Source organism: Mirounga angustirostris, unplaced genomic scaffold (assembly GCF_029215605.1).
Source record: "Mirounga angustirostris isolate CCGP_5_RB_7025 unplaced genomic scaffold, mMirAng1.0.hap1 SCAF_14, whole genome shotgun sequence".
Classification (NCBI taxonomy): Eukaryota; Metazoa; Chordata; class Mammalia; order Carnivora; family Phocidae; genus Mirounga; species Mirounga angustirostris.
This window is the reverse complement of record NW_026991722.1, coordinates 74,991,983-75,017,051: the sequence shown is the minus strand read 5'-3', so window position 1 is coordinate 75,017,051 and position 25,069 is coordinate 74,991,983. Positions and strand designations below refer to the sequence as shown.

Here is a 25,069-nt window from a genome sequence, read left to right as displayed (position 1 = left end):
TTTCAATGTTATCTAGGACATTGTTGAACAAGCCCACCCAAGGATGAATTCTCTAGGGGCGCCTGGGTGGCTCAGTCGTTAAGCATCTGCCTTCAGCTCAGGTCATGATCTCAGGGTCCTGGAATGGAGCCCCGTATTGGGCTCCCCGATACGCGGGAAGCCTGCTTCTCCCTCTCCCACTCTCCCTGCTTGTGTTCCCTCTCTCGCTGTGTCTCTGTCCAATAAATAAATAAAATCTTAAAAAAAAAAAAAGAATGAATTCTCTAGCAGGGGTCTGGAAGCTTTTCCTGTAAAGGTCCATATAGTAAAATATTTCAGGCTTTCAGGCTCTATGCTTAACTATTCAACTCTGTTGTCTTAGCACTCTCTCTTATTGTGAAGCAAAGGAAGCCTTAGACAACATGTAAACAAATGGCTGTGACTGTGTTCCAATAAAACTTTATTACAAATGTAAGCAGCAGGGCCAGATTTGGCCCCCTGGTCTATATGTCAGCCAAGGAATGTACCTTTGTCTGCCTAGCTATTTACTATTGGTTAAAATCTCGGGTTTTCACACACAAAAATAGACTCCAAATGGTTGAAAGACCTCAATGTGAGACAGGAGTCCATTAAAATCCTAAAGGAGAACACAGGCAGCAACCTCTTTGACCTCAGCCGAAGCAACTTCTTCCTAGAAACATCGCCAAAGGCAAGGGAAGCAAGGGCAAAAATGAACTATTGGGACTTCATCAAGATAAAAAGCTTTTGCACAGCAAAAGAAACAGTCAACAAAACCAAAAGACAACCGACAGAATGGGAGAAGATATTTGCAAATGACGTATCAGATAAAGGGCTAGTATCCAAAATCTATAAAGAACTCATCAAACTCAACACCCAAAGAACAAAGAATCCAATTAAGAAATGGGCAGAAGACATGAATAGACATTTTTCCAAAGAAGACATCCAAATGGCCAACAGACACATGAAAAAGTGCTCAATATTGCTCGGCATCAGGGAAATCCAAATCAAAACCTCAATGAGATACCACCTCACACCAGTCAGAATGGCTAAAATTAACAAGTCAGGAAACGACAGATGTTGGCGGGGATGCAGAGAAAAGGGAACCCTCCTACACTGTTGGTGGGAATGCAAGCTGGTGCAGCCACTCTGGAAAACTGTATGGAGGTTCCTCAAAAAGTTGAAAATAGAGCTACCATATGATCCAGCAATTGCACTACTGGGTATTTACCCCAAAGATACAAAAGTAGGGATCCGAAGGGGTACGTGCACCCCGATGTTTATAGCAGCAATGTCCACAATAGCCAAACTGTGGAAAGAGCCAAGATGTCCATTTACAGATGAATGGATAAAGAAGATGTGGTATATATATACAATGGAATATTATGCAGCCATCAAAAGGAATGAGATCTTGCCATTTGCAACGACATGGATGGAACTGGAGGGTATTATGTTGAGTGAAATAAGTCAAACAGAGAAAGACATGTATCATATGATCTCACTGATATGAGGAATTCTTAATTGCAGGAAACAAACTGAGGGTTGCTGGAGTGGGGGGTGGGGTGGGAGGGATGGGGTGACTGGGTGATAGACACTGGGGAGGGTATGTGCTCTGGTGAGCACTGTGAATTGTGCAAGACTGTTGAATCTCAGATCTGTACCTCTGAAACAAATAATGCAATATATGTTAAGAAAAAAAAAAAAGAAGAAGAAGAAGGTAGCGGGAGGGGAAGAATGAAGCGGGGGAAATCGGAGGGGTAGATGAACCATGAGAGACGATGGACTCTGAAAAACAAACTGAGGGTTCTAGAGGGGAGGGGGGTGGGAGGATGGGTTAGCCTGGTTGTGGGTATTGAGGAGGGCACATTCTGCATGGAGCACTGGGCGTTATGCACAAACAATGAATCATGGAACACTTCATCTAAAACTAATGATGTAATGTATGGGGATTAACATAAGAATAAAAAATTTAAAAAAAAATCTCGGGTTTTTTTGTCTGGGTGAGTTTCAGATCATTTCTATCCAGCACACACACACACACACAAACACACAGAACCCTGAAAAATATAGTTTTTATTACCCTGTGGAGATTAATTCATTTTGTATTTAAGTTTTCTACTTCTCAAAATGTCTCTGACCCAGCTGTTTCCTCTTTAATGAGTGGAATAAATTTTTCACTTGTGTTTATCCTCTGTTTGAATGAGTCATGTAACTTTTGACATTGTTGTTTTACTTTTGTTGTTCCCCAGTAATTAGTAAAACCCATTACCTTAGAGCCCCATGTTATCATGGAGGGTAGCAAAGAAAGAATTTAGGAATTGCATTCCACTCTGTTGTCAAACTCAGAGGAGAGAAACCCCCTGTGGTAGGGACAAAGATTTTGTGCCTTTGGCAAGGAATTTTTTTTAAGCCCATATCATTTCTCCCTGCCCCCCCAATTCCCCTTGGCATGAAAAAGGTACAATTCTTTATATTTCCAAACAATAGATTATGGGAGGATTCATTCTATTTTACCTGGTTTCAGGTGCTCTCTAGGATCTCACTTCCATTTTAGTCCCGAAATCCTGGCCTCCTCAAATCCACTTTTTTAAAACAATCTCCTCACCAAGGTGTTATGACCTGAATGTTGATATCCCTCAAAATTCATATGTTGAAGCCCTAATCCCCAATGTGACTGTAATTGGAGACAGGGCTTTTAGGAGATAATTAAAGTTAAATGAGGTCATAAAGATGGGGATTATGGATGAGGTCATAGGCAAGCCAGAGAGGCCTCGGAAGAACCCAACCACACTGGTACCCTGATCTCAGACATCCAGAACTGTGAGAAAATAAATGTCTGTTGTTTAAGCCACCCAGTTTATGGTATTTTGTTATGACAGCCCAAGCTAAGACATGGCCAAACCTATTCCCACCCCAGGACATTTGCAGTGGCTGATCCCTGTGCCTGGAATGCCCTTCTTCCAGAATTATGAATGGATGGCTGTTTTTTCCCAACTTTTCATTGAGGTTTCAGATCAAATGATACCTTTTAGAGTGGCCTTCTCTGCCCACCCTAATGGAGCCTCCCCACTGTAGTCATTTACCTGATCACTAGTAAGATCACCTATCTCTTCACATGTCTATTAGACAACTGGGTTTTCTCTTCAGAAATGCCCTTGGGGCGCCTGGGTGGCTCAGTCGTTGGGCATCTGCCTTCGGCTCAGGTCATGATCCCAGGGTCGTGGGATCGAGCCCCGCATCGGGCTCCCTGCTCGGCGGGAAGCCTGCTTCTCCCTCTCCCTCTGCCTGTTGCTTCCCCTGCTTGTACACTCTCTCTCTGTCAAAAATAAAATAAAATCTTTAAAAAAAAAAAGAAAAGAAAAGAAATGCCCTTGTTAAAAGATAAACTGAGGCATATTAAAATTTTAGGAATTTCCTTGAGCACAAATCCATTTAAAGTAGTGCCAAACCAGAAGTGGTTAGGAGTACCAGCAGGAGCTAAGAGCAAGACTTCCAGAGAAGACCAGGAAACAAAGTAAGGAAATCACTTGATTGGCTGTACCTTAAGTGATTGCCTTATGTGAGAGAGCCTGGTTGGCTCTTTGTGACAGGTTGTCCTAAGGTTTGAATTTCTTAACCTTGAGACATTTACAGGCTTAGCTTTGGGTTTGCTTATGTAGGCTGTTAGGGCACTAAGCCACCACACTCAAATAGCCTCTATGTTTAATTAATTTAACAGCCTGCTGGTCATTTTTAATAATTTTCTACTTTTCTGGGCGCCTGGGTGGCTCAGTTGGTTAAGCAACTGCCTTCGGCTCAGGTCATGATCCTGGAGTCCCTGGATCGAGTCCCGCATCGGGCTCCTTGCTCAGCGAGGAGTCTGCTTCTCCCTCTGACCCTCCCCACCTCATGCTTTCTCTCTCTCTCAAATAAATAAATAAAATCTTTAAAAATAAATAAATAAATAAATAATTTTCTACTTTTCTACTGAGTTCATTTTCTTTATTAATGTGAAGAAGTTCTTTATGTACTCTGGATACTAATCCTTTTTTACTTTATGCATTACAAATGTCTTCTCTCAGTCGGTGGCTTATCTTTTTAAAAAATATATTTTAATGATGCCTTTTGTTACGCAGAAGCTTTTAAAAATGTTATCTGAGATAAAATATGCATAACATAAAATTTAAGATGCACTTTTTAAGTATAAGTTCAGTGGCATTAAGTACATTCACATTGTTCTGCAGCCATCACCACCGTCCATCTCTAGAACTCTTTTCATCTTGCAAAACTGAAACTCCATATACATGAAAAAATAACTCTCCATTCCCTCTACCCTTCAGTACACAGGAACCACCATTCTACTTTCTGTCTCTATAAATGTGACTATTCTACATACATCATATAAGTGGAATTCTATAGTATTTACCTTTTTGTGTCTGGCTTATTTCACTTAGCATAATGTCTTCAAAATTCTTCCATGGTCAAGCAGGTATCAGAATTTCCTTCCTTTCTAAGGCTGACTAATATTTCATTGTATGGATAGACCACCTTTTGTTTATCTATTCATCCGTTGCTGAGCACTTGGGTTGCTTCCTCCTTTTGGCTATTGTGAATAATACAGCTCTGAACATGGATGTACAAATAACCGTTCCAGTTCCAGCTTTCAGTTCTTTTGGGTATATGCCCAGAAGTGCAATTGCTGGATCAAATGGTAATTCTATGTTTAATTTTTGAGGAACCATCATACTGATTTCCACAGCAATCACACCAGTTTACATTCCCACCAACAATGCACAAGGGTTCCAAATTCTCCAGATCCTTGGTAACATTTATTATTTTCTGATTTATTATTATTATTACTATAATAAAAAAATAATTATTATTTTATAGTAACCGTCCTAATGTGTGTGAGGTGCCGCCTCTGTGGTTTTGATTTCCATATCTCTAATGATTAGTGATGTTGAGCATCTTTGCCTGTGCTTATCTTCTCCTTTGCTCATTTGTTTTCCTCTTTTTTTCCCTATTGTTGTTGAGGTGTGAGAGTTGTTTTGGGTTTTTTTTTTTTTTTTTTTAAAGATTTTATTTATTTATTTGAGAGAGAATGAGATAGAGAGAGAGAGCATGAGGGGGGGAGGGTCAGAGGGAGAAGCAGACTCCCCGCTGAGCAAGGAGCCCGATGCGGGACTCGATCCGGGGACTCCAGGATCATGACCTGAGCCAAAGGCAGTCGCTTAACCAACTGAGCCACCCAGGCGCCCGAGAGGTTTTTTTTATATATTCTGGATATTAACTCCTTATCTGATGTATCACCTGCATATATTTTCTCTCATTCCATGATTGCCTTTTCACTCCATTGATTACGATCTTTGATGAACAGAAGTTTTGAATTTTGATTTAGTCTGATTTATCTATTTTTTCTTCTCTTGCCTGTGCTTGCTTTTGGAGTCATAACCAAAAATCATTGCCAAATCCAGTGTCATGAAGCTTCTCCTCTATATTTTCTTCTAAGAGTTTTATAGTTTTAGCTCTCGTGTATAGGCCTTTGATTAATTTTGGGGAAATTTTAACTGATCAAAATTTTTCTTAACAATGTGTACATTTTTATTATTATTGAAGCCATCACTTCTCATCCCAATATTCTATATTTCCTTCTAAAAGCTTTAAAGATTTTCTTTTGACCCCTGGAATTTACTCTTGTATATTGTGTGAGTTAGGGGCCGAGTTTAGTTTTTGGGGTTTTTTTTCCAGAGGGATAACCAATGTCCTCACACCATTTAAAAATAATTTTTTCGGGTGCCTGGGTGGCTCAGCTGGTTAAGCCACTGCCTTCGGCTCAGGTCATGATCCTGGAGTCCCGGGATCGAGTCCTGCATCGGGCTCCCTGCTCGGCAGGGAGCCTGCTCCTCCCTCTGACCCTCCCCGCTCTCATGTGCTCTCTCTCCCTCTCTCATTCTGTCTCAAATAAGTAAATAAAATCTTAAAAAAAATAAAATAAATAAAATAAATAAAAATAAAAATAATTTTTTCGGGGCGCCTGGGTGGCTCAGTCGGTTAAGCAACTGCCTTCGGCTCAGGTCATGATCCCGGAGTCCCGGGATCGAGTCCTGCATCGGGCTCCCTGCTCGGCGGGGAGTCTGCTTCTCTCTCTGACCCTCCCCCCTCTCATGTGTGCTCTCTCTCTCTCTCATTAAAAAAAATAATAATAAAATAAAAAAAAATAAAAATAAAAATAATTTTTTCCCCAGGGTGCCTGGCTGGCTAGGTCCGTGGAGTGTACAACTCTTGATCTTGGGGTTGTGGGTTTGAGACCCATGTTGGGTGTAGAGATTACTTGAAAATAAAATCTTTAAAAATAATAATAATAGGGGCACCTGGATGTCTCAGTCGGTTGAGCATCCAACTCTTGGTTTCAGCTCGGGTCGTGGTCGTAGGGTTGTTGGATGGAGCCTTGCGTCGGGCCCCATGCTCAGCTTGGAGTCTTCTTGGGACTCTCTCCCTCTCTCTCTGTTCCTCTCCTGCTTGCACTCTCCCTCCCTCTTTTTCTCTGTCTAAAATGAATGAATAAATCTTTAAAAAATAATAAATAATAATATTTTTCCCATTAATCTGTAATACTACCTTGGCTTCCTCTCAAGTTTCTATAGATGCATGAGTCTCTTCTCCCTCTTAATATCTGCCTAGCTGAGCCTTCAAAAACTCATTTATTTCCCTTTCATATCTGTCTGGTCGGCCTACTAAGATCACGGTTCTAGCTTTAAAAAAAAGTCCCTGCCTTCCCCCATCCAGTTTAGTAAGCCAATCCCTTATTTGTCTTTCATTTTTCCACTGGCTCTGTTCTGTAGCATGACAGAAGTGTATTTAAGGGGCGCCTGGGTGGCTCAGTCGTTAAGCGTCTGCCTTTGGCTCAGGTCATGATCCCAGCCAGGGTCCTGGGATCGAGCCCCGCATCGGGCTCCCTGCTCTGCGGGAGGCCTGCTTCTCCCTCTCCCACTCCCCCTGCTTGTGTTCCCTCTCTCGCTGTCTCTCTCTGTCAAATAAATAAATAAAATCTTAAAAAAAAAAAAAAAAAGAAGTGTATTTAAAACAAAACAAAACAAAACAACCTCATCCCTCCCTGATTTCCTCAGCAAACCTGTTTCCCAGAGACAAAGGCTTCTGGGCATACACTTCATTAACTGCCTTCTTAGCTGCTAGGGTTTTGTTAGCTTTCTCTACCTCAACCCATAAAGAAACATTACCTCCAGTATAATAAGGGTCCTATTCTTTTTCTTTGTTTTCATTAATAAAATATACCCCCGCTCTGTGGGTAAAGTCAGAGTCTGAGCTCCCGAAATCCAAAGCCATGATCAAGGTTTATGCAATTAACAAATCAAAGCCATCCTGGGATCACAGTGGTGAAATGAGCCTTACCAGCCTGTGACAAACCAAATGTTAAGAAATCAGCCCCTCCACGGGTCTGGCTCATGGCTCCAAAGGAAGCTCAGAATAACCTACAGGAGAATGGATTTGAGGTTAACTTTGTGGCATCCACCTACGCCCTGTGTTCAGGCCGCAAGGAGGCTACCATCTCACAAAGAAGAGCTCTGCAGACCCTGTATAATTTAGCTGCCTTTGCTGTTTTCAAGTCTAGCCTGGGGCGCCTGGGTGGCTCAGTCGTTAAGTGTCTGCCTTAGGCTCAGGTCATGGCCCAAGGTTCCTGGGATGGAGTCCCACCTCGGCCTCCCTGCTTAGCGGGGAGCCTGCTTCTCTCTCTGCCCCTCACCCTGCTTGTGCTTTCTCTTTTTCTGACAAATAAATAAATAAAATCTTAAAAAATAAAAATAAAGTCTAGCCTAGAGTTTTGCTGAAAGACATACTACAAGAAGCAAAAACCTGTCCACCAGAGCCTAAATGTGTGGAGGCTAACGTTCTGCCTTCCTTAAGGTAAGCCTTTCCTGGGACAAAAAAGATTTCCCCAATGACTTAATCCCTGTCCGCACCACCTGCTGAGGTCAAAGCTGTGCTCACATGGGTTAGGTCAAGGCCTGCACAAGAGGCCGTTGTACTCAGGCCCCTGCCAGTTAAAATCCTGCCAAACAACTGTAGCTGTCACAAAATGCCCAGGTCAAAACCCACTTGACCCACAATTACCTTTGAGCCTAGAGACCTGACTGCACCAGAAACTTGATCTCCATGTTCTTTTTTAGCCCCCAAATGTCAGTCCTCATGCCTGCCTCTCAAAGCTTTCTGAAGAGAAAATGAACATGTTGGGGGTAAATATATGGGGTGATCATTCATTACACCCTTCTCAGCCTTTCCAAATTCCAAACCCACTGAGAAGTAGATGCATGAATCAGGCAGCCGGGGCTCTGAAGAATCAGCTTTATTGATAAGGCTGATTGGAGATCATGGCTTCTGTGTGCACTCTGTTCCCCCTCTGGATTACCCTGATTCAACTGATTACAGGCTGAATTACTGCAAGCCTCCTCCATGGGGACAGGCTCCCCAAGTCAGAGGAGGAAACATGAGTACCCCAAGGTCAGGCCACAGCAAGAAAGAAAAAAGAGAAAGGGACTGGGCAACATGCTTAGCATCTTCTCTCAAACCCACTAATCAGACAAAGCACTCCTCATCCCACGGAGGTACAAAAGGAAGAGCTCACAAGTTTGCCTTCACTATCTTTTCTAATGTGGACTGGGAGCTCCTCCTCCTCTACGTGAATAAGCTGCCTTTGGTTTGGGGACTTATTCTTGGTTCAATAAATGTAACCATGGTACCTGGGTCACATGATGTGTTTGTCAGGATTCACAGTATTGCAAGCCAAACTCAAACAGACTTAAGCAAAATAGGGAAATAATAGGAGTTCAGGGACTGTTCCTTTTTCAGGTAAAGCTGGTTTCAGGCGTGTACTCAGTGTCACCAAGTCTCTGTTTCTTACTATCTGTAGGCTCTGCTTCTCTTTGTATTGCCTTTATTCTTCAGACCAGCTCTTCCCAAGTAGTGGCAAAATGGCCATCAGCTGCTCCAGGCTTGTACTCCACCAGCTTACAAACCCTGGTGAGAATTTCTCCTTCTTAATACGTCCAGCAAATTACATAGTGGAGTTTCATTGGCCTACCTTGGGTCTTATGCCTTCACTGTGACCAAGAGAATGCAATGTTCTGATTGGTCAGACCTGGGCCACGTGTCCACCTCTTGCCCAGTTCCTCCCAATCTGCGTGAATCAAGGGGGTGTCCGATTATACCTCCAAAGAAAATCAAAATGCTATTATCAGAGAATGGGGGGGAATGGATTCTAGGTGGGAAAAACATGACCAGCACAGACAATGCAAAGCAAGGTAAGTTCAACGAAAAGAACAGCCTATGGCTAATTCCTTCAAACGGGCTTTGCAGGGCAGGGACCAAGAGTTTCCCGGACGCCTCTCCAGTTCAGCCCAGCTCCACCCATTAACTTCATATGGGATGAACATGTTACTTGCTCCCTTTCTTCAGCTGTGGAATAAGTTGCTTGTTCTATGGGATCTCTAAAGTTCTTTTATTAAACAACATCCACTTACTAGATTTATTTAGCACTTGCGCTTGCCAGCCACTGTTCTGGAGACTTGAGATAAAGTAGTGAATAAAATAGACAAAATCCCGGGGCGCCTGGGTGGCTCAGTTGTTGAGCGTCTGCCTTCGGCTCAGGTCGTGATCCCAGGGTCCTGGGATCGAGCCCCGTGTTGGGCTCCCTGCTCCGCGGGAAGCCTGCTTCTCCCTCTCCCGCTTCCGCTGCTTGTGTTCCCTCTCTCACTGTATCTCTCTGTGTCAAATAAATCTTAAAAAAAAAAAAAAGTAGACAAAATCCCCTGCTCTCCTAGAACTTACAGTTTAGTCAGGGAGGAGCCAAACAATTAACAAAATAAGTAAGTCCTACGTGCTATGAAGGAAACAGCAGGTGGGACTGTTGGGTAGTCACATGGTTAGGTAGTCAGAGCAGATGATACAGGTAAAGCACATGGCAGGTGCTCAATCTATGGTGTCGTTCTCACTCTCATTCTTCTTCTCATCACTATTGTTTATTATTTTATTATAATTATAATATTACTTATTACTTTGTTATTGTCACTGGCATATTAAAAGCTTTTGGTGACCCCTTGGTGTTTCCAGCTTAATGCATGTAAGCTTAGCATATAAGGCCCTCTGCAGTAGGTCCTAAACTATTTTTTAAATTGAGATGTAATTCACATACTATAACATTTGCCCTTTAAAGTGGTCTGTTCAATGTTTTTTGTATATTTATAAGGTTGTGCAACCATCACCGCTATCTAATTCCATAACGTTTTCATTACCCCAAAAAGAAACTCCACACCCATTAACAGTCACTTCCCATTCCCCCACACCCCAGCCTCTGGCAACCACTAATCTGCTTTCTGTCTCTATGGGTTTACCTATTCCCGACATTTCATATAAATAGAAGCATACAACATGTGGTCTTTGGGGACTGGTTTCTTTAATTGAGCATATGTTTTCAAGGGCCATCATGCTGAGGCATGTGTCGCTGCTTCACTCCTTTTTATGGCCTTCCTAGACTACTTTCCTAGCCCCGTTCCTCATTATTCTTCATTCACATTCTAAGGTGGAGCTGCACTGGACTCCTTGTTCTCCAGTCACACTCTGCATTTGTTGAGTTTCTATTTCTTCCTCTCAGACTGGCCATCCCCTTGTCCCACCTCCTCAGACCTCTCTCTGTACATTCAGGCCTCTCACAAGTGTCACCTCTTCGTGAAGTGCCCTGCGTGTTCTCCCACCCCAACAGGTCCCATTCCTCCTCCCCATGCTCCTTTTTTATTTCAACCGATGATGCTTCTTTTTTCTATATATTTACTTAACTTTAACCCTCCTGCTCCACTGTGATTGCCATGAAGGCACCAACGTTTTTTATCCTTATCCCACAGCCTGAGACATCACAAGTGCCCATCAAGTATTTGCTAACTTGCATTGTATTGTTATCACCCAGTAGTTCTTTTTTTTTTTTTTTTTGGTTAGAGAGACTGAGAGAGAGAGCACGCACAAGCAGGGGGAGTGGCAGGCAGAGGGAGAGGGAGAAGCAGGCTCCCTGCTGAGCAAGGAGCCCAATGTGGGACTCAATCCCAGGACCCTGGGATCATGACCTGAGCGGAAGGCTGATGCTTAACCGGCTGAGCCACCCAGGCGTCCCATCTACCCAGTAGTTCTAAACTGGGGGCAATTTTGTTCCCCAAGGGCTATTTAGCAATATCTGGAGACATTTTTGGGGTTGTCCTAACTGGGGGATGAGGTAGAGGTAGTACCTACCTCTAGTAGGTAGAGGCCAGGGAAGCTGCTAAGCCCCCTCCAATGCACAGGACAGCCCTTCACGATAAAAAATTATCTGGCCTCAAAGGTCAGTAGTGCCAAGGTTGAGAAACATTTCCATAAACTAATTAGTGCTCCTTTTGAATGGGTTAGCAAAAAGAAATTAGGAGAGATCAGTGTACCACTCTGGCAGAAAATCATATTAGGGAAATTTTTTTTTTTTCTTTTTTTAGGAGCTGGGGGTGACTCCAGTGCAAAGCTCTTTCCTAATGCCACAGAGGTGCCCTGGGAGCACAGATGGTATTTTCACCACTTGTTCGCCTTTGAGAGTGACAACTGACCTCCCAGGAATCTTTGAAGTGCTAGGAATGTAATTCTGCTAAGGAAGAAAACTCTTAGGGCTTTTTAAATCTATCAAAATGTCAAAAGGGAATTGTGCTTCTGGGGCAGGGCAGGGGAAGGTGTTTTGGTTTTTTTTTTAAAGTACCCTCTTGTGACTTCCCCACGATGCTGAAACTTTTCAGATCTGTCTCTGGAATAAATGATTCAAAGGAACCTGAGGCCCTGTCTCCTCTCCTTTCCAAAAACTGCAAAGGAGCTTTAAGAAAGGATTCTGTTCCCATGGTGCTCTGGGTGAAAAACTCATTTGCAGGAAACTCAGGGCCCCGGTATCATTTAACTGAAAAGAGCAGCCCCATCGGAGCAGAGGTTACCAGCTTCAGAGTCACATCTTAGGTTCCTGCTCATCTCATCCGACCGGTTCTTGTGAGTGACACGGAAATTAGATAATATATGCCCTGAAAATGAACGGTAGGAGCTGTCTGAAGAAGTTTGACGAGGCAAGGAATAGGGGTTGACATGCTATTTTAAAAAGTTTGTCCTTGGGGTAGAATTACCTGACAGCCTGGCTGGGATTTGGTAGTGGTATGTGTGCTTGAAAGAACAACCTTTAGCACAACGGCATAGACATAAATGCCAAGCAGAGGCTCCTCAAGGCTCCGCCCCCTCTTCTAGGCGCGCTCCAATTCTTCTGGGTCATAAAAAATAGCAAGGTGTGACTGCGATTCTGGAATCGCCATATCTTTTATCCAGTAAATGAGCTTTTTCTTAGTCTACGTATTTGACAAAATGCCACTCACTATGCAAAGTGATTTTTATGAGAACCCTTAAGGATAGAAACATATAGAGCACTTGGCACACTGTGAAACACAGAAGAGTTTAATGATGACAGTAATTAGGATAATGGAACAATGCACTTTGAGTGAATGTTTGGCAGGACTTTACATATAGTAAGAAAGGTATAAAAAAGAATCATTTAAAGAATGAAATGGGAATCCCCAGAGTAACTACCCTTCTGTTGAAAGTGAACTGGAGGGCGCCTGAGTGACTCAGTTGATTAAGCAACTGCCTCTGGCTCAGGTCATGATCCTGGAGTCCCGGTATTGAGTCCCGCAGGGATTGAGGCCAGCATTGGGCTCCCTGCTCAGTGGGGAGTCTGCTTCTCCCTCTAACCCTCCCCTATCCCATGCTCTCAATCTCTCTCTCAAATAAATAAATAAAATCTTTATTAAAAAATAAAAAAAGTGAACTGGAAAAGGACCAATGTATCGGGGTTATAAATACTTGTCTTAATAAAACTAAAAATTATTCCAAATTGGATCACTTGCTTCAAATCTCAGTTTTATTTGTAACTACTCTTCATTCAATCGTTCTTTTATTCAACAAATATGATTTTTTATATTATTTATGATTCCTATTCAGTTATTCCTTCTTTTATTCAACATGCATTTACAATCTCCCTTACTATGTGCCAGGCAGTACATTAGATTCTAATAATACAATGGCAAATGATTCTTGCCCTTGGGGAGTTTAGGATCTAGTGAACTATTCATTAATTCTTTCATTCATTTACTGAAGTATTTACTGTGTGCCCATATGTTCTGGGGATACAGCAACAAAGAACATAGGACCCTGAGATAACAAAATTACATTCTATGAATAGAAGAAAGAGCAAGAGCATAGGCCCTGAAGCATCTGTGAGCATGGCTAGAGCCCAGTCAGTGAAGGGGACATGGCACCAAATGAGATGGAGAGGTATGCAGGGGCTAGATTATGTAAAGCCCCACCAGGCATGGTATGTAATCTGTACATTTATACACACATACACACATATTACACGTATTTGGTGAGCTAATCTTTCCATTAGATTACAAGCTCCCTGTTAAATTTAGGTATTTAACTTAAACAATTTCAGAGAAAGTGTGTTAATAATAATAATCAAAATCTGGAGGAGGCTACTGTGATGTCTTTGTTAAGGATGGGCTGAGAGCTTAACAAGAAAAGTAGAGGAACTGCCTTTCTTGCCAGGGGCTGTCCTTCTGAAGAGAAGAGGTGTCAGCCGTGGAAGGAGAGAGCAAGGGGCCTTATCTTTGCAAGTCTTTGGCACTGCATGGCCTGTCTGGGCACCCAAGCCAGAGTTCAGAAAACCTGCTTAGACAGGTGGACCCCCCAAGAAATTTAAGATTTGGGACAAAGAAGTTTGGGGCCTGGAATTGTTTATCCCCAAATTGGCAGAACCATTTGCAAAGTCTGAAACACTTCTATATGGTATATCTATAGTGGCCATTTCTGTGTCTCCATCACGATCACCCTGTTCACACCCCAGTCTAATAGGGACAGTAATATTTCCTCGAATTTTCTTAATATTATGTAAAACGGCTCTTCTTTCCAGATTGCCGCCTCTAAACCCTTCCAGTATATAAATTCTGGAGATGTCACTAGAGTTGTGTACTTCAGTTTCCTAATGTATGTACTACAGAGTCATACTACATGACCTGACCCTATTTTCTTTTGGGTTTTTTCTTTGAAGGGATGGTGGTTTATTTAAAACAATAGCCTTTAAAATATATGGTTAAGGGTGCCTGGGTGGCTCAGTCGGTTAAGCAGCTGCCTTCAGCTCAGGTCATGATCCCAAGGTCCTGGGATCGGGCCCCGTATCGGACTCCCTGCTCCGCGGGAAGCCTGCTTCTCCCTCTCCCACTCCCCCTGCTTGTGTTCCTGCTCTTGCTATATCCCTCTCTCTGTCAAATAAATAAATAAAATCTTTAAAAATAAATAAATAAAATAAAATATATGGTTAAAACAAGGAGGAAACTTTCAAACAGCCCATCTGTAATTTTCAATAACTTAATTTAGGTCCCGCGTGGGGAAATCCTCCTAGGTTTTGGATGCTAAGCCGTGAAGCAGAGACTACAACTCCCAGGAGACATTGCGTCCACACCCTCTGCGCACGCTCGACCTCAGAGACCGCAGAAGGCACCGAGCCCGAGGGGGCGTGACTTGGGCCTGAGAGCGAACCGTGGGCGGGGCTGAGGCGTGGCCATAGAGGGGGCGGTGCTGCCGGCGCGGCCCGGAACACGCTAGTGGAGCGGAAGATGGCGGCGGCAGCGGTGGCTGCAGCTGGGACCCCACTTGGTCTGAAGTGGAGGAGCCGCCGGCTCTGACCTCGCTCTGGCTCCGGTGCGCGCAGCGGAGCGTGTGCGAGGCCCCGCGCGTAGGGCAGGGGCGGCGGCGGCGACTGTGCGCCGCCCTGAGGAGCGCCCCGGCGGCGGCGCTGCTGCGGCTGAGGAGAGAGCCGGCTCTGGGCCTCCGCGTCCTCCTGCTCCCCGGGCCCCCCGCCTCCTCGGGGGGGCGGCGGCGGCGATGTTCTCGGTCCTCTCGTACGGGCGGCTGGTGGCCCGCGCCGTGCTTGGCGGCCTCTCGCAGACCGACCCCAGGGCCGGTGGCGGCGGCAGCGGTGACTACGGGCTGGTGACGGCCGGCTGCGGCTTCGGCAAAGACTTCCGTAAGGGCCTTCTCAAGAAGGGCGCGTGCTACGGGGACGACGCGTGCTTCGTGGCCCGGCACCGCTCGGCAGACGTGCTCGGTGAGTACCCGGCCCGGGTCCTCCCGCCCCAGCCCCGGATCCGCCTCCTGGGGACTCCCCTGCTCGGGGCTTCCCCAGTTCCTCCAAGCGGTGAGAGGAGCCCGAGAGCCAGTAGTAGCTGTAGGGAGGGAGCGCTTACTATGTGCCAGGCGCCGTGCCAAGCGCCCGTGGTGCGTTCTCCGTTGGAACAACCCCCATTTTAGAGATGAGGAAACTGAGCCGCAGAGCGGTCGCGTTCTGTGCTCAAGGTCACACAGCCTGACGCTGTGACCAGTTTGTCCGAGTCCAGAACCGCACTGTTAGTCACTTGGCTGTGCCAGTCCCGACGACCTCGTCCCTTCCCCCGGAGACACCTGCAGACTCCTAACCTCGCTCTTGTTCCCTCCCCGCCTCCTCCCTCTGCTTGCCCCGGAGATCTCTAATTCTTCGCGTGCTCCTGACGCACAGCCTGGCCACAGGCTGCGGGATCCAGAGCAGACTGACTGTCCTGAGCCCCAGACAGCCCAGCCGCATTCTTTCGCCGCCTCGATGGTGACCAGATCTCCATCCTTTTCGGAGTCTCGCAGGCGGTGGCGCTGGCCTGGTGAAAAAACACTCGCAGTGCATTCTCCCAAACTGCTCTTGCCCACTTCAGGTCATTCGGGGCGGAAGAGAGTCTCCTTGACCCAAAAGAGAATGGTCGAACCTTCTTCAAACTGCAGCGAAGAGAGCCTTGAGAATTGGTTAAAGCATTTTCAGGCCACAGGTGCTTCCAAAGGCCTGTTCCAGTTATACCTTTGGCTGGGAGACTAGCGTATGAGCTTATAGAAAGGGCTAAATATAATTAACAAGCAATCAGAAAGTTTATCATAATATACGTCTTTGGAGACAATGTATGCCATAGAATCATATTGCCATTAAATCTCCTTTAATAAGTAAAGCATTTCCTTTGATATTGAAGGACATGCTGTCATTGAACTTGGGTTCAAATGTCACTTTGGTTTCACCTCTTAGGTGAGGTTGAGTTTTTGACTACTTTAAATTTCATATGCTGAGGCACAGTTTGGCATTGGAACAAATGGTCCTGTAACTCTTTATGACAATAATTATTTTTTAATTTGATCTCAGAATAACTGCCTATTATCTGTTTCTACTACATGTAGTGTTTGTGAACAGGGTTACTGGAAAGGTTGTTCTCAGTTTAATTTATGAATGACCCCATTACCTGTGTTGAAAAAATCATTTAGTGTTTAGACAACACTCTTAAGAGGGTGAGGGAGGATTCAGTAGGTGAAGGAGCTTGTAGATAGAAATCATACCAATTCACTTTGAAGTCAGCTTGACCCTGACTCAGTATCTTTTTTTTTTTAAGATTTTATTTATTTATTCATGAGAGACAGAGGCAGAGGGAGAAGCAGGCTCCCAAGGAGCAGGGAGCCCGATGTGGGACTCGATCCCAGGACTCTGGGATCATGACCTGAGCCGAAGGCAACCGCTTAACGGACTGAGCCACACAGGCATCCCTGACTCAGTATCTTTTTTAAAGGGCTGTCAATAGCTGTCTTTTCCCATTACATTTAGAAGCTTCGTTTAATGAGTTTGTGACCTGTGCTGCTTTTTCAAATTGGAGTCAGTGCAACAGGATAGGTGATAATGAGCCACTAACGTTCCCCTTACAAATCTGTGTGCTGGCTTTTGTGAAAGATTTGCAATTTGATTGATGATTTGGGGACATTTTAATGAGCTAAATCCCTATGCTTAAGCTTGATTTTAAAATTTGTGAAGGCTACTTTCTTAATGAAGTGGGGTATTTAGAAGGATATGGGGAATTTTGGTCAAACCCATTTTGAAAAAAGTATAAACCTACCATCTTGGCAGAAACCCTGCCAAATTTTGTCCTCAACTTTGCCAGCCTGGCTCTGATATGTGGTTTTGGGTAAGAGCCTCTCAGCTCATTTTCCTCATCTAGACTAGAGGAGGAAGGGAGTGGACTACCTGACGCTTAGGGACTTCTGACCATCGATCATATTTTCTTTTTGTTTTGAAAAAACCTCACGCTTTGTTATTTTGCACCTCAAATAACAGACATTATTTCCTATCGTATTCACATGGGTACCTTCAGTATAGTTCTCCTGTTTTATATTTGGCGCTAAACCAGTGGTTCTTAACTTTCCTTGGTTCATGGCCTCAGGACTTTTGACTGCCCAAGGGCTCTCTACCCACAAAAATGTGCATGGAGACAACATTTTGCATAGGCATTCAGTGACTTCACTGACCCCATGAAGTCCATCTGCATACCACTTAGAGGTCCATCCACAGGGACCAGATTAGGAACCACAGCTCTGTAACCCCTCCAAAAGGAATGCTGCCAGGCATAACCAGACAGGTGTGACCTAGGGGTGGTCTTTGGCCATATTTGACGAAGAGCCATTTTGAGAGAGAGAATAAGTGTGTGTGTGTGTGTGTGTGTGTTTGGTGTACAAATCAGGGGAGACAGGTTCTCTAGGACTGTCCTGTTTTGGAAGAGCTCTTCCAGAAAGCCATCTTGGGGGGCCACCTGAAACAACTTCTGAGTAGGCCTCATTTGATCTTTGGCTTCTACAAACCAGTTTGTGTGATGGTGACTTCTGTTTTATTGACACTATCCCATCAGGCAGGTCTGATTATTGCTTGCTATGAAAGAGGTGAGGCATCTCAGCAAGTCCTTAGTAATGCTTTTTCTCTGGAAGTTGGAGTTGTAAACTGAAAAGCATTAAAGGACCATGTTGAATAATGTTATGTTGAACCTCAGTGCTTTGAACCTTCTAGTTCTACAGATAATTCATTTTCTTTGGGTTAATACTGTATTTGTTGCTAAATATATGTACAACTCACTGTGCTCATCTACAACTCCTTGACTGGAATCAAAGCTGTTTATTTCTTTTTGTATTAGAAAGAGAAAGCTGTTTTATTTCTTTAATTTAGAATTGATCTGTTCTATTAGTATGCAGTGACTAAAAGTACTTGGTGCTTTACAGCATTTTTGTAGAGTCCCCACTGGATTTCTTTTAGGAAAAACCAACTATGGTGGGTGTGGTGAGACATAGGAACCACTCCTATCCCCTGGAAAATTGGCAAAGGTGCTTTCTCTTTATTAGGTCCAACAGGAGTAAACCAATACCAGCAGGAGCTGTGTGCACTTTTCCTTTTTCTTCTTCGTTGTGGCTAATCCTGAGTTCTCTCATTACTCTATATGGCATGGATGCCTAAGTACACAAAAATATGAGAGCTGTCCAGTGTGTAATTGCTAGGCCTCCTACAGCTGTAAGCTGCTTAACAATAGAATCAAAGACTGGTGAGAGTTGTAAGACTTAGAAACCTTGGAGTCCAGTGGGAAAATGGAGGCCTACAGAGGGTCGAATGATTTTGCTAAGGTTATTCTACTAGTTAATGGCAGAACTAGGACTAGCACCAAGACTGCCCATTACAGTCCACTTTCTGTTGCTTCACTAGGTAAGTTTTCTTGGTAACATGGGTGAATTCAAAACCAGTCTCTTCAGGTACAGTTGATCCTTCTAATGTTTTTCCTGCTTAAGGGTATATGTGTGTGTGTGTGTTTACAACTTCTGTATCCACAGTATGACTCATAATTAAAATGCAACAAAAGCTCCTCTGCATACTAAACCACAGTTTACTGAAACCACTTCTTTAAGAAATGGCAGCATGGTCTATGCCATATAAAATCTGACCTCTGAATAGAGTTGTAAAGTAATTCTTATAAAACTGCCAGATGTTTATTGAAGCTTGATTTAACTTGAAACCTTAAAGAGAAATGAAAACAATTTCATATTCTAGCCTTTGGATATGATTTTGATTGTGGCCAGGATTTTTGAAGTGTTTTTGTGAGTCAGTCGTTAAGCGTCTGCCTTCGGCTCATGTCATGATCCCAGGGTCCTGGGATCAAGTCCTGCATCGGGCTCCCCGCTTTGCGGGAAGCCTGCTTCTCCCTCTCCCACTCTCCCTGCTTGTGTTCCCTCTCTCGCTGTCTCTCTCCCTGTTAAAAAATAAATGAAATCTTAAAAAAAAAAAAAAGGATTGTCAATTTTTTTAAAGATTTTATTTATTTATTTGAGAGAGAGAGAACGAGAGAGAGAGCACATGAAAGGGGGGAGGGTCAGAGGGAGAAGCAGACTCCCTGCCGAGCAGGGAACCCGATGCGGGACTCGATCCAGACACTCCAGGATCATGACCTGAGCCGAAGGCAGTCGCTTAACCAACTGAGCCACCCAGGTGCCCAAAGTAATGTCAATCTTAAAAGTAGTTGTCTTAAGCTATAAGGATTACGTGAACAATATAAGGATCAAAAGTTTATTTAGGAAGTGAATAGATTAGGTAGAATTTTATGTTTTCCAACAGTCATGATAATTTTAATATATTTGGTAGAAGCTCGGTATCTGAAAGTGAGTTATCCTTTTAATAACAAAGTAGTCACATTGGGAGAGTGTGCATGTGTGCTAATTTAAGCCTTTGAAGAAGTCATCTTTGGAATTTCCCTCAGTTAGATTTTAAGCTGTGTCAGGAAACTAGTCTTATTATTATATAGTCATAATTTTCTGAAAGTCAAATTTTAGCCTGATCTACCTCTTGACAGCAGACATGACCCTGGTTGAGTTTTTAAAAATTGAAATATAGAATTCATCTGTCATAACGTTTACCTTTTAAAGTAAAAAAAAAAAAAAAAAAAGGTGGCATTTAGTACATTCACAGGGTTGTGCAACCACCACCACTGACTAGTTCCAGAGCACATTCATCACCACAAAAGAAACCTCTGTGCATTAGCAGTCACTCCCCAGTCTCCCCTCCCTCAACCCCTGGCAACAGAAAGTATAGGCTGACTATAGATTGGCCTCTTTTGGACATTTCATATAAATGGAATCACACAAAATGTGGTCTTTTGTATCTGGCTTTTTTCACTTAGTGTATTTTAAGGTCCACCCACATTGTAGTTTGTATCAGTGCTTTGTTCCTTTTTATGGCTGAATAATATTCCATTGTATGGATATACCACATTTTGTTTATCCATTCATTTATAAATGGACATTGGGTTGTTTCCACTTTTTAGCTGTTGTGAATAGTGCTGCTGTGACACATCCATGTACAGGCTTTTGTGTGAACATTTATTTTTCATTCTCTTGGGTATATACCTAAAAATGGAATTGTTGGGTCTTACTATAGCTATAACTTTATGAGGAATATAGTTGTTTTTTATATAATTATTTTTATATACTTATTATTTTATCCAAAGGAAATATTTTTTAAAAGGCAACAATCAAATCTAAGTTCTAAGGTTAATCAGTACTTTTTTAATTTTTAAAGATTTTATTTGTCAGGAAAAGAGAGAGAGCGCTAGCGAGCAAGGCGTCAGGCAGAGGCAGAAGCAGTCTCCCTGCTGAGCAAGGAGCCTGATGCTTGACTCTATACCAGGACCCTGGGATCATGACCCGAGCCGAAGGCAGGTGTTTAACCAACTGCGCCACCCGGGTGTCCCTAATCAGTACTTTATGCCTGATTTCATAATCTATGTGCTTTCAAGAGAAAATTGTGGAATATTAAGGAAATGGAGAGTTGTGGATTCAGTAAAAGAGCTTTCTAGGACTCATGGAAACAGCAAGGCTTAAGAAGCCACTGACCAGGGGCGCCTGGGTGGCTCAGTTGTTAAGCATCTGCCTTCGGCTCAGGTCCCAGGGTCCTGGGATTGAGCCCCGCATCGGGCTCCCTGCTCGGCAGGAAGCCTGCTTCTCGCTCTCCCACTCCCCCTGCTTGTGTTCCTGCTCTCGCTATCTCTCTCTGTGTCAAATAAATAAATAAAATCTTAAAAAAAAAAAAAATTGTAGCAGAAGGTAAGATGCATGTATTGGTTGTGGTGGGGTTTTTTGCAGGCAGAAGGGGCTGGATTGGAGGAGGCTGTTCCCTGAACTTCAGCACTGCTTTATGAAACTGGGCAATACATAACTTGAATAGCTCCAACAGTATCCAAATGGAGTTTGTACTCAGGTGACTCAAGAAGCACTATACCCAGGCCACAGTATTTGACTTACAGCCATGTCCTTTGAGTAAACGCTTATGTCAAGTTCAAGCTAAATGTCAAATGCATTTTATGTAGGTCCCTGTGCCTTTTAGAGAGGCCTTACTTGGGACTTCGGGTTCAGAATTTTCAGGAAAATGCTTTAGAAAAGTAACATTAGTATTTCCTTCCTGAAATTTGACTTTTCAAATGAGAAGTTCTAGTTAGTTTAAAACAGTGTGCCTTGTGGATTTGCCTTTCAAAATTAGTGTTAACTTTTGGTCTCATTTTAAGAAGTGGTGCCCTGGATCCTAATTTTTGTCATTAGTAATAAAATTTAGTCATCTGTCTTGTTTGGGAGTTGTCAAAAATTTTAAAAATACAGTAGTTTTCTATTTCCTTGAGAGCTAAAATCATTTGTTTCCTATTAAACAATACACACAATTTATAAAATTGCATCATAAATCAAGACTTTTTGCAAAAACTGACTCACTGCAGAGGGCATTGGACTGATAACACTTAATCAGTTAAACTTGATTTGGCAAGTGGCATAGCTCTTTCAATTTATTTTAAAATTTTGAGGAAAAAAAGATGCTCAGTTCTTTTGAATAAGATCCCAAATAGGATTTTGGGTGGATTGAGAGGTGGGGGTACAAAGCTTTTCCTTAAAGAGTGAAAGTACTTCACTCTATTTTTCCTAAGCATTATTTAGTATTTTGACACAAAATATGATTCATCTTATCAGAGCTTTATATATAGTGATTTAGATTTAACGGCATGTTTTTGTGTTTTACATTATTTAATCTTTTAACTATGAATAGCTGCTCTTATCTCCACTTAATCTGCATCTGTTTCCTTATCTATAAAGTTTTTTTTTTTTTTAGAATTTATTTATTTATTTGACAGAGAGAAACACAGCCTGAGAGGGAACAAAAGCAAGGGGAGTGGGAGAGGGAGAAGCAGGCTTCCCGTGGAGCAAGAAGCCTGATGAGGGACTCGATCCCAGAACCCTGGGATCATGACCTGAGCCGAAGGCAGACGCTTAACAACTGAGCCACCCAGGCGCCCTCCTTATCTATAAATTTGACTCATCAATAAGGTCGATACAGCTAGTATCATAGCTGGGACTTGGACCTAAGTTTCCTGCTTGTGTGTCTAGTGCTTTTAAGTAAATGCTTTTGTTTTGTGCTTATAAAAATAACACATGTTCAGAAAAGCACAGTATAAGACACCTGTAACTCATAACTAAACTATAGTCAGTGGTTTCCTCCAGCTTTTGTATACACACAATTGTATGTATACGTACTATTAAATAAAATTGAGCTTATATATATATATATATAGTCTGCTTTGTAATGTTATTTTTATGTAATGTAAACTGAGCATATTTCCATGCATCACTGCATCGTATTTTTTCTGCACGTATAGCCCATAATTTGTTTAATAACCAGTTCTCTTATTTTTAGTTATTTAGATTATTTCCAGTTTTTTTTTTTAAGATTTTATTTTTTTTTAAGTCTTACTTATTTAAGTAATCTCTACACCAGCGTGGAGCTCGAACTCACAACCCCAAGATCAATTGCATGCTTTACCAACTGAGCCAGCCAGGCGCCCCAATTTCCAGTTTTCTGTTTTGAGTAAGATTAGAGTGAATGAGTATCTCAGCATCTGAATATTTCCTTAGGATAAATTCCTTGAAGAGTTCTTGAGTCAAAGGCTATGAACATTTGCAAGCCCTCTGATATAAATATTAGCATGGGTCCCTCCAGAAAGGTTACGCTAATTTATACGTTTCCAGTTGTTATGAAATTGCTCTCATCAATAAGCTTATTGTTGATCTTGAGTCTGTCACATTTAACAGTTTATAAATTTACCAGGTTCTTAAATAGCTGTTTTTGTGGTGAGTAAGTTTGGTGAATAGTTCTAGAATTGATTGGATTATTGGTATGAATCCCACGGACTACAAAATGACTGCAAAAACTTTGCCAGAGACTACAAAAGTGACTTACTACAAAGAGTGCTTTCTGTTGAAAGACCCAGTATTATTTTGATTCAGGCCAATTCCAACACGTTTTTGTACCGATTTTTCTTTTACTCATTAACAGACTATTTTGAAAAGGAAGGGAATTTCTTTGTGTGTATGTGTGTACTGCTTTGACTGTACATTCTGATTTTTCAAGGATCCTATTATCCAGGTTTTTTGACTTATCAGAATTAGTCTATGCTGTCATTTGATGTAGATGAAAACGAATAGCTGTGCTGAATGAAACAAAAAGTGCTTCTGTTTTCACATCAACGTTTGGATAGCAGTTTTGGATAAGAAAATAGATGTGAGTTATTTGCATAAGAGCTAGAAAACTGTTCATGGCCTCTAAGTTAACCACTAATTGGTAATATGGTCATCAATGTTTCTATGAAATGAAGTCTAAACAAGGATGTTTTATGCATGCATTTTTTTAAAGATTTTATTTATTTATTAGAGAGAGAGAGACCACAAGCAGGAGCGGCAGGCAGAGGGAGAAGCAGGCTCCCCACTGAGCAAGGAGCCTGATGTGGGGCTCGATCCCAGGACCCTGGGATCATGACCTGAGCTGAAGGCAGGTGCTTAACCGATTGAGCCACCCAGGCATCCCTGCACACATTATTTTTAAGAATTCACTTCTCTTGGTTCTTGAGCAGCAACTTCGATCTTATCATTGCTTTTCTTGTTCGTGTATGCTAAATTCACCAGTCAGTGGTCTTTGGATAACAAAGTTAGGGTGTTTTGTGAATACATTCCACATACACATATTTATTTACAGATCATCTGAATTCAGTGAAGTAAATTAATACTAGTCCATAACCATCTTTTATTCTTTTATCAGAATTTCAAATTGAAAAATGGTTGGCTGGACTTTTTGTTAGTTAGGCTTAGTTTAATTAGACTTTAGCTTAAAGAAGAAGCATATTCTCCCAACATTTTAGGTGGTTAAAACCAAAGTAAAAGGACATGGGGCAGTATTATTACTCTCTGAATCATTATTGAAACTTCTCTGAAAACATGTATGTGTTGGTGTAATAAGGAGAAAGGAAAATTTGGGAAGGCTGAGATGGAGCCTTTGCTTCAAAACTAGTTCATGTAATAAATGTAATGTTGTATGTGAAAAATAAAGCATAGCTGTATGTTAACCTTTATTTTATAGTTTCTAAAACAGTTTCCCTTTTCTTGCAGTACGACTTAGAATCCCAGAATCTTCGATCTTAGAAAAAGGAATTCTTGAGAGAATTTGCCCCCCTGCCCCTTATTTCACAGATGAGAAAACTAAAGCTTAGAGAAGTGATTTGGCCAGTATCCTACAACCAGTTAGTGGCAAAGTAAGCTGGCTGTGGTATCATCCCCTGACTCCTTTTCTGGGTTCTTTCCATCAAACTTTCTTATAACGGTCTGTGAGAGGAGCATCTTGTAGCTAGCTCCAACCCAGGGCACAACATCTTGTGCAACTCTAAGATGAACTCTTTTTGGAGTTCTCAGATGAAAGTTTGTACACCAGCGTGTTGGTATTCTAACTTTTCAGTACAGTCAACTGAATTTATTGTTTACTGGTTGTTTCCTGTAAGTCCCTGACAGGTGCTGTGAAGAAGACCAACAACAAGAGAGACTTCAGCTCTGAAGTCTGGCAGGGAAGGCCACAGGAACAGTATAACAAATACACACACATTAGGTGTTGTGGAAGCATGGAGTCAGGTCTCGATAGATGGGTTTTTCAGTAATTGAGGCAAGTGAGAGGAATGGTAAAGCTCTCCAGATTGAGGGATCAGCAGACACAGAAGATTGTCTTCAAACTACGGCTGTTTTGTGGCTAGAGAGTAGTTTG

At 42.5% G+C, this 25,069-nt stretch overlaps 1 protein-coding gene across 1 annotated transcript in view; it reads left to right on the top strand.

Annotated features, from left to right (window-relative positions):
* The first annotated feature begins 14,672 nt into the window (after positions 1–14,672).
* Positions 14,673–25,069, top strand: part of PPTC7 (protein phosphatase targeting COQ7) — a 40,060-nt gene continuing 29,663 nt past the window's right edge. The window contains exon 1 of the mRNA XM_045887672.3: positions 14,673–15,193. Within this exon, the coding sequence (XP_045743628.1) occupies positions 14,971–15,193 (223 nt within the window). The 5' untranslated portion in view covers positions 14,673–14,970. The remainder of the gene's footprint in view (positions 15,194–25,069) is intronic.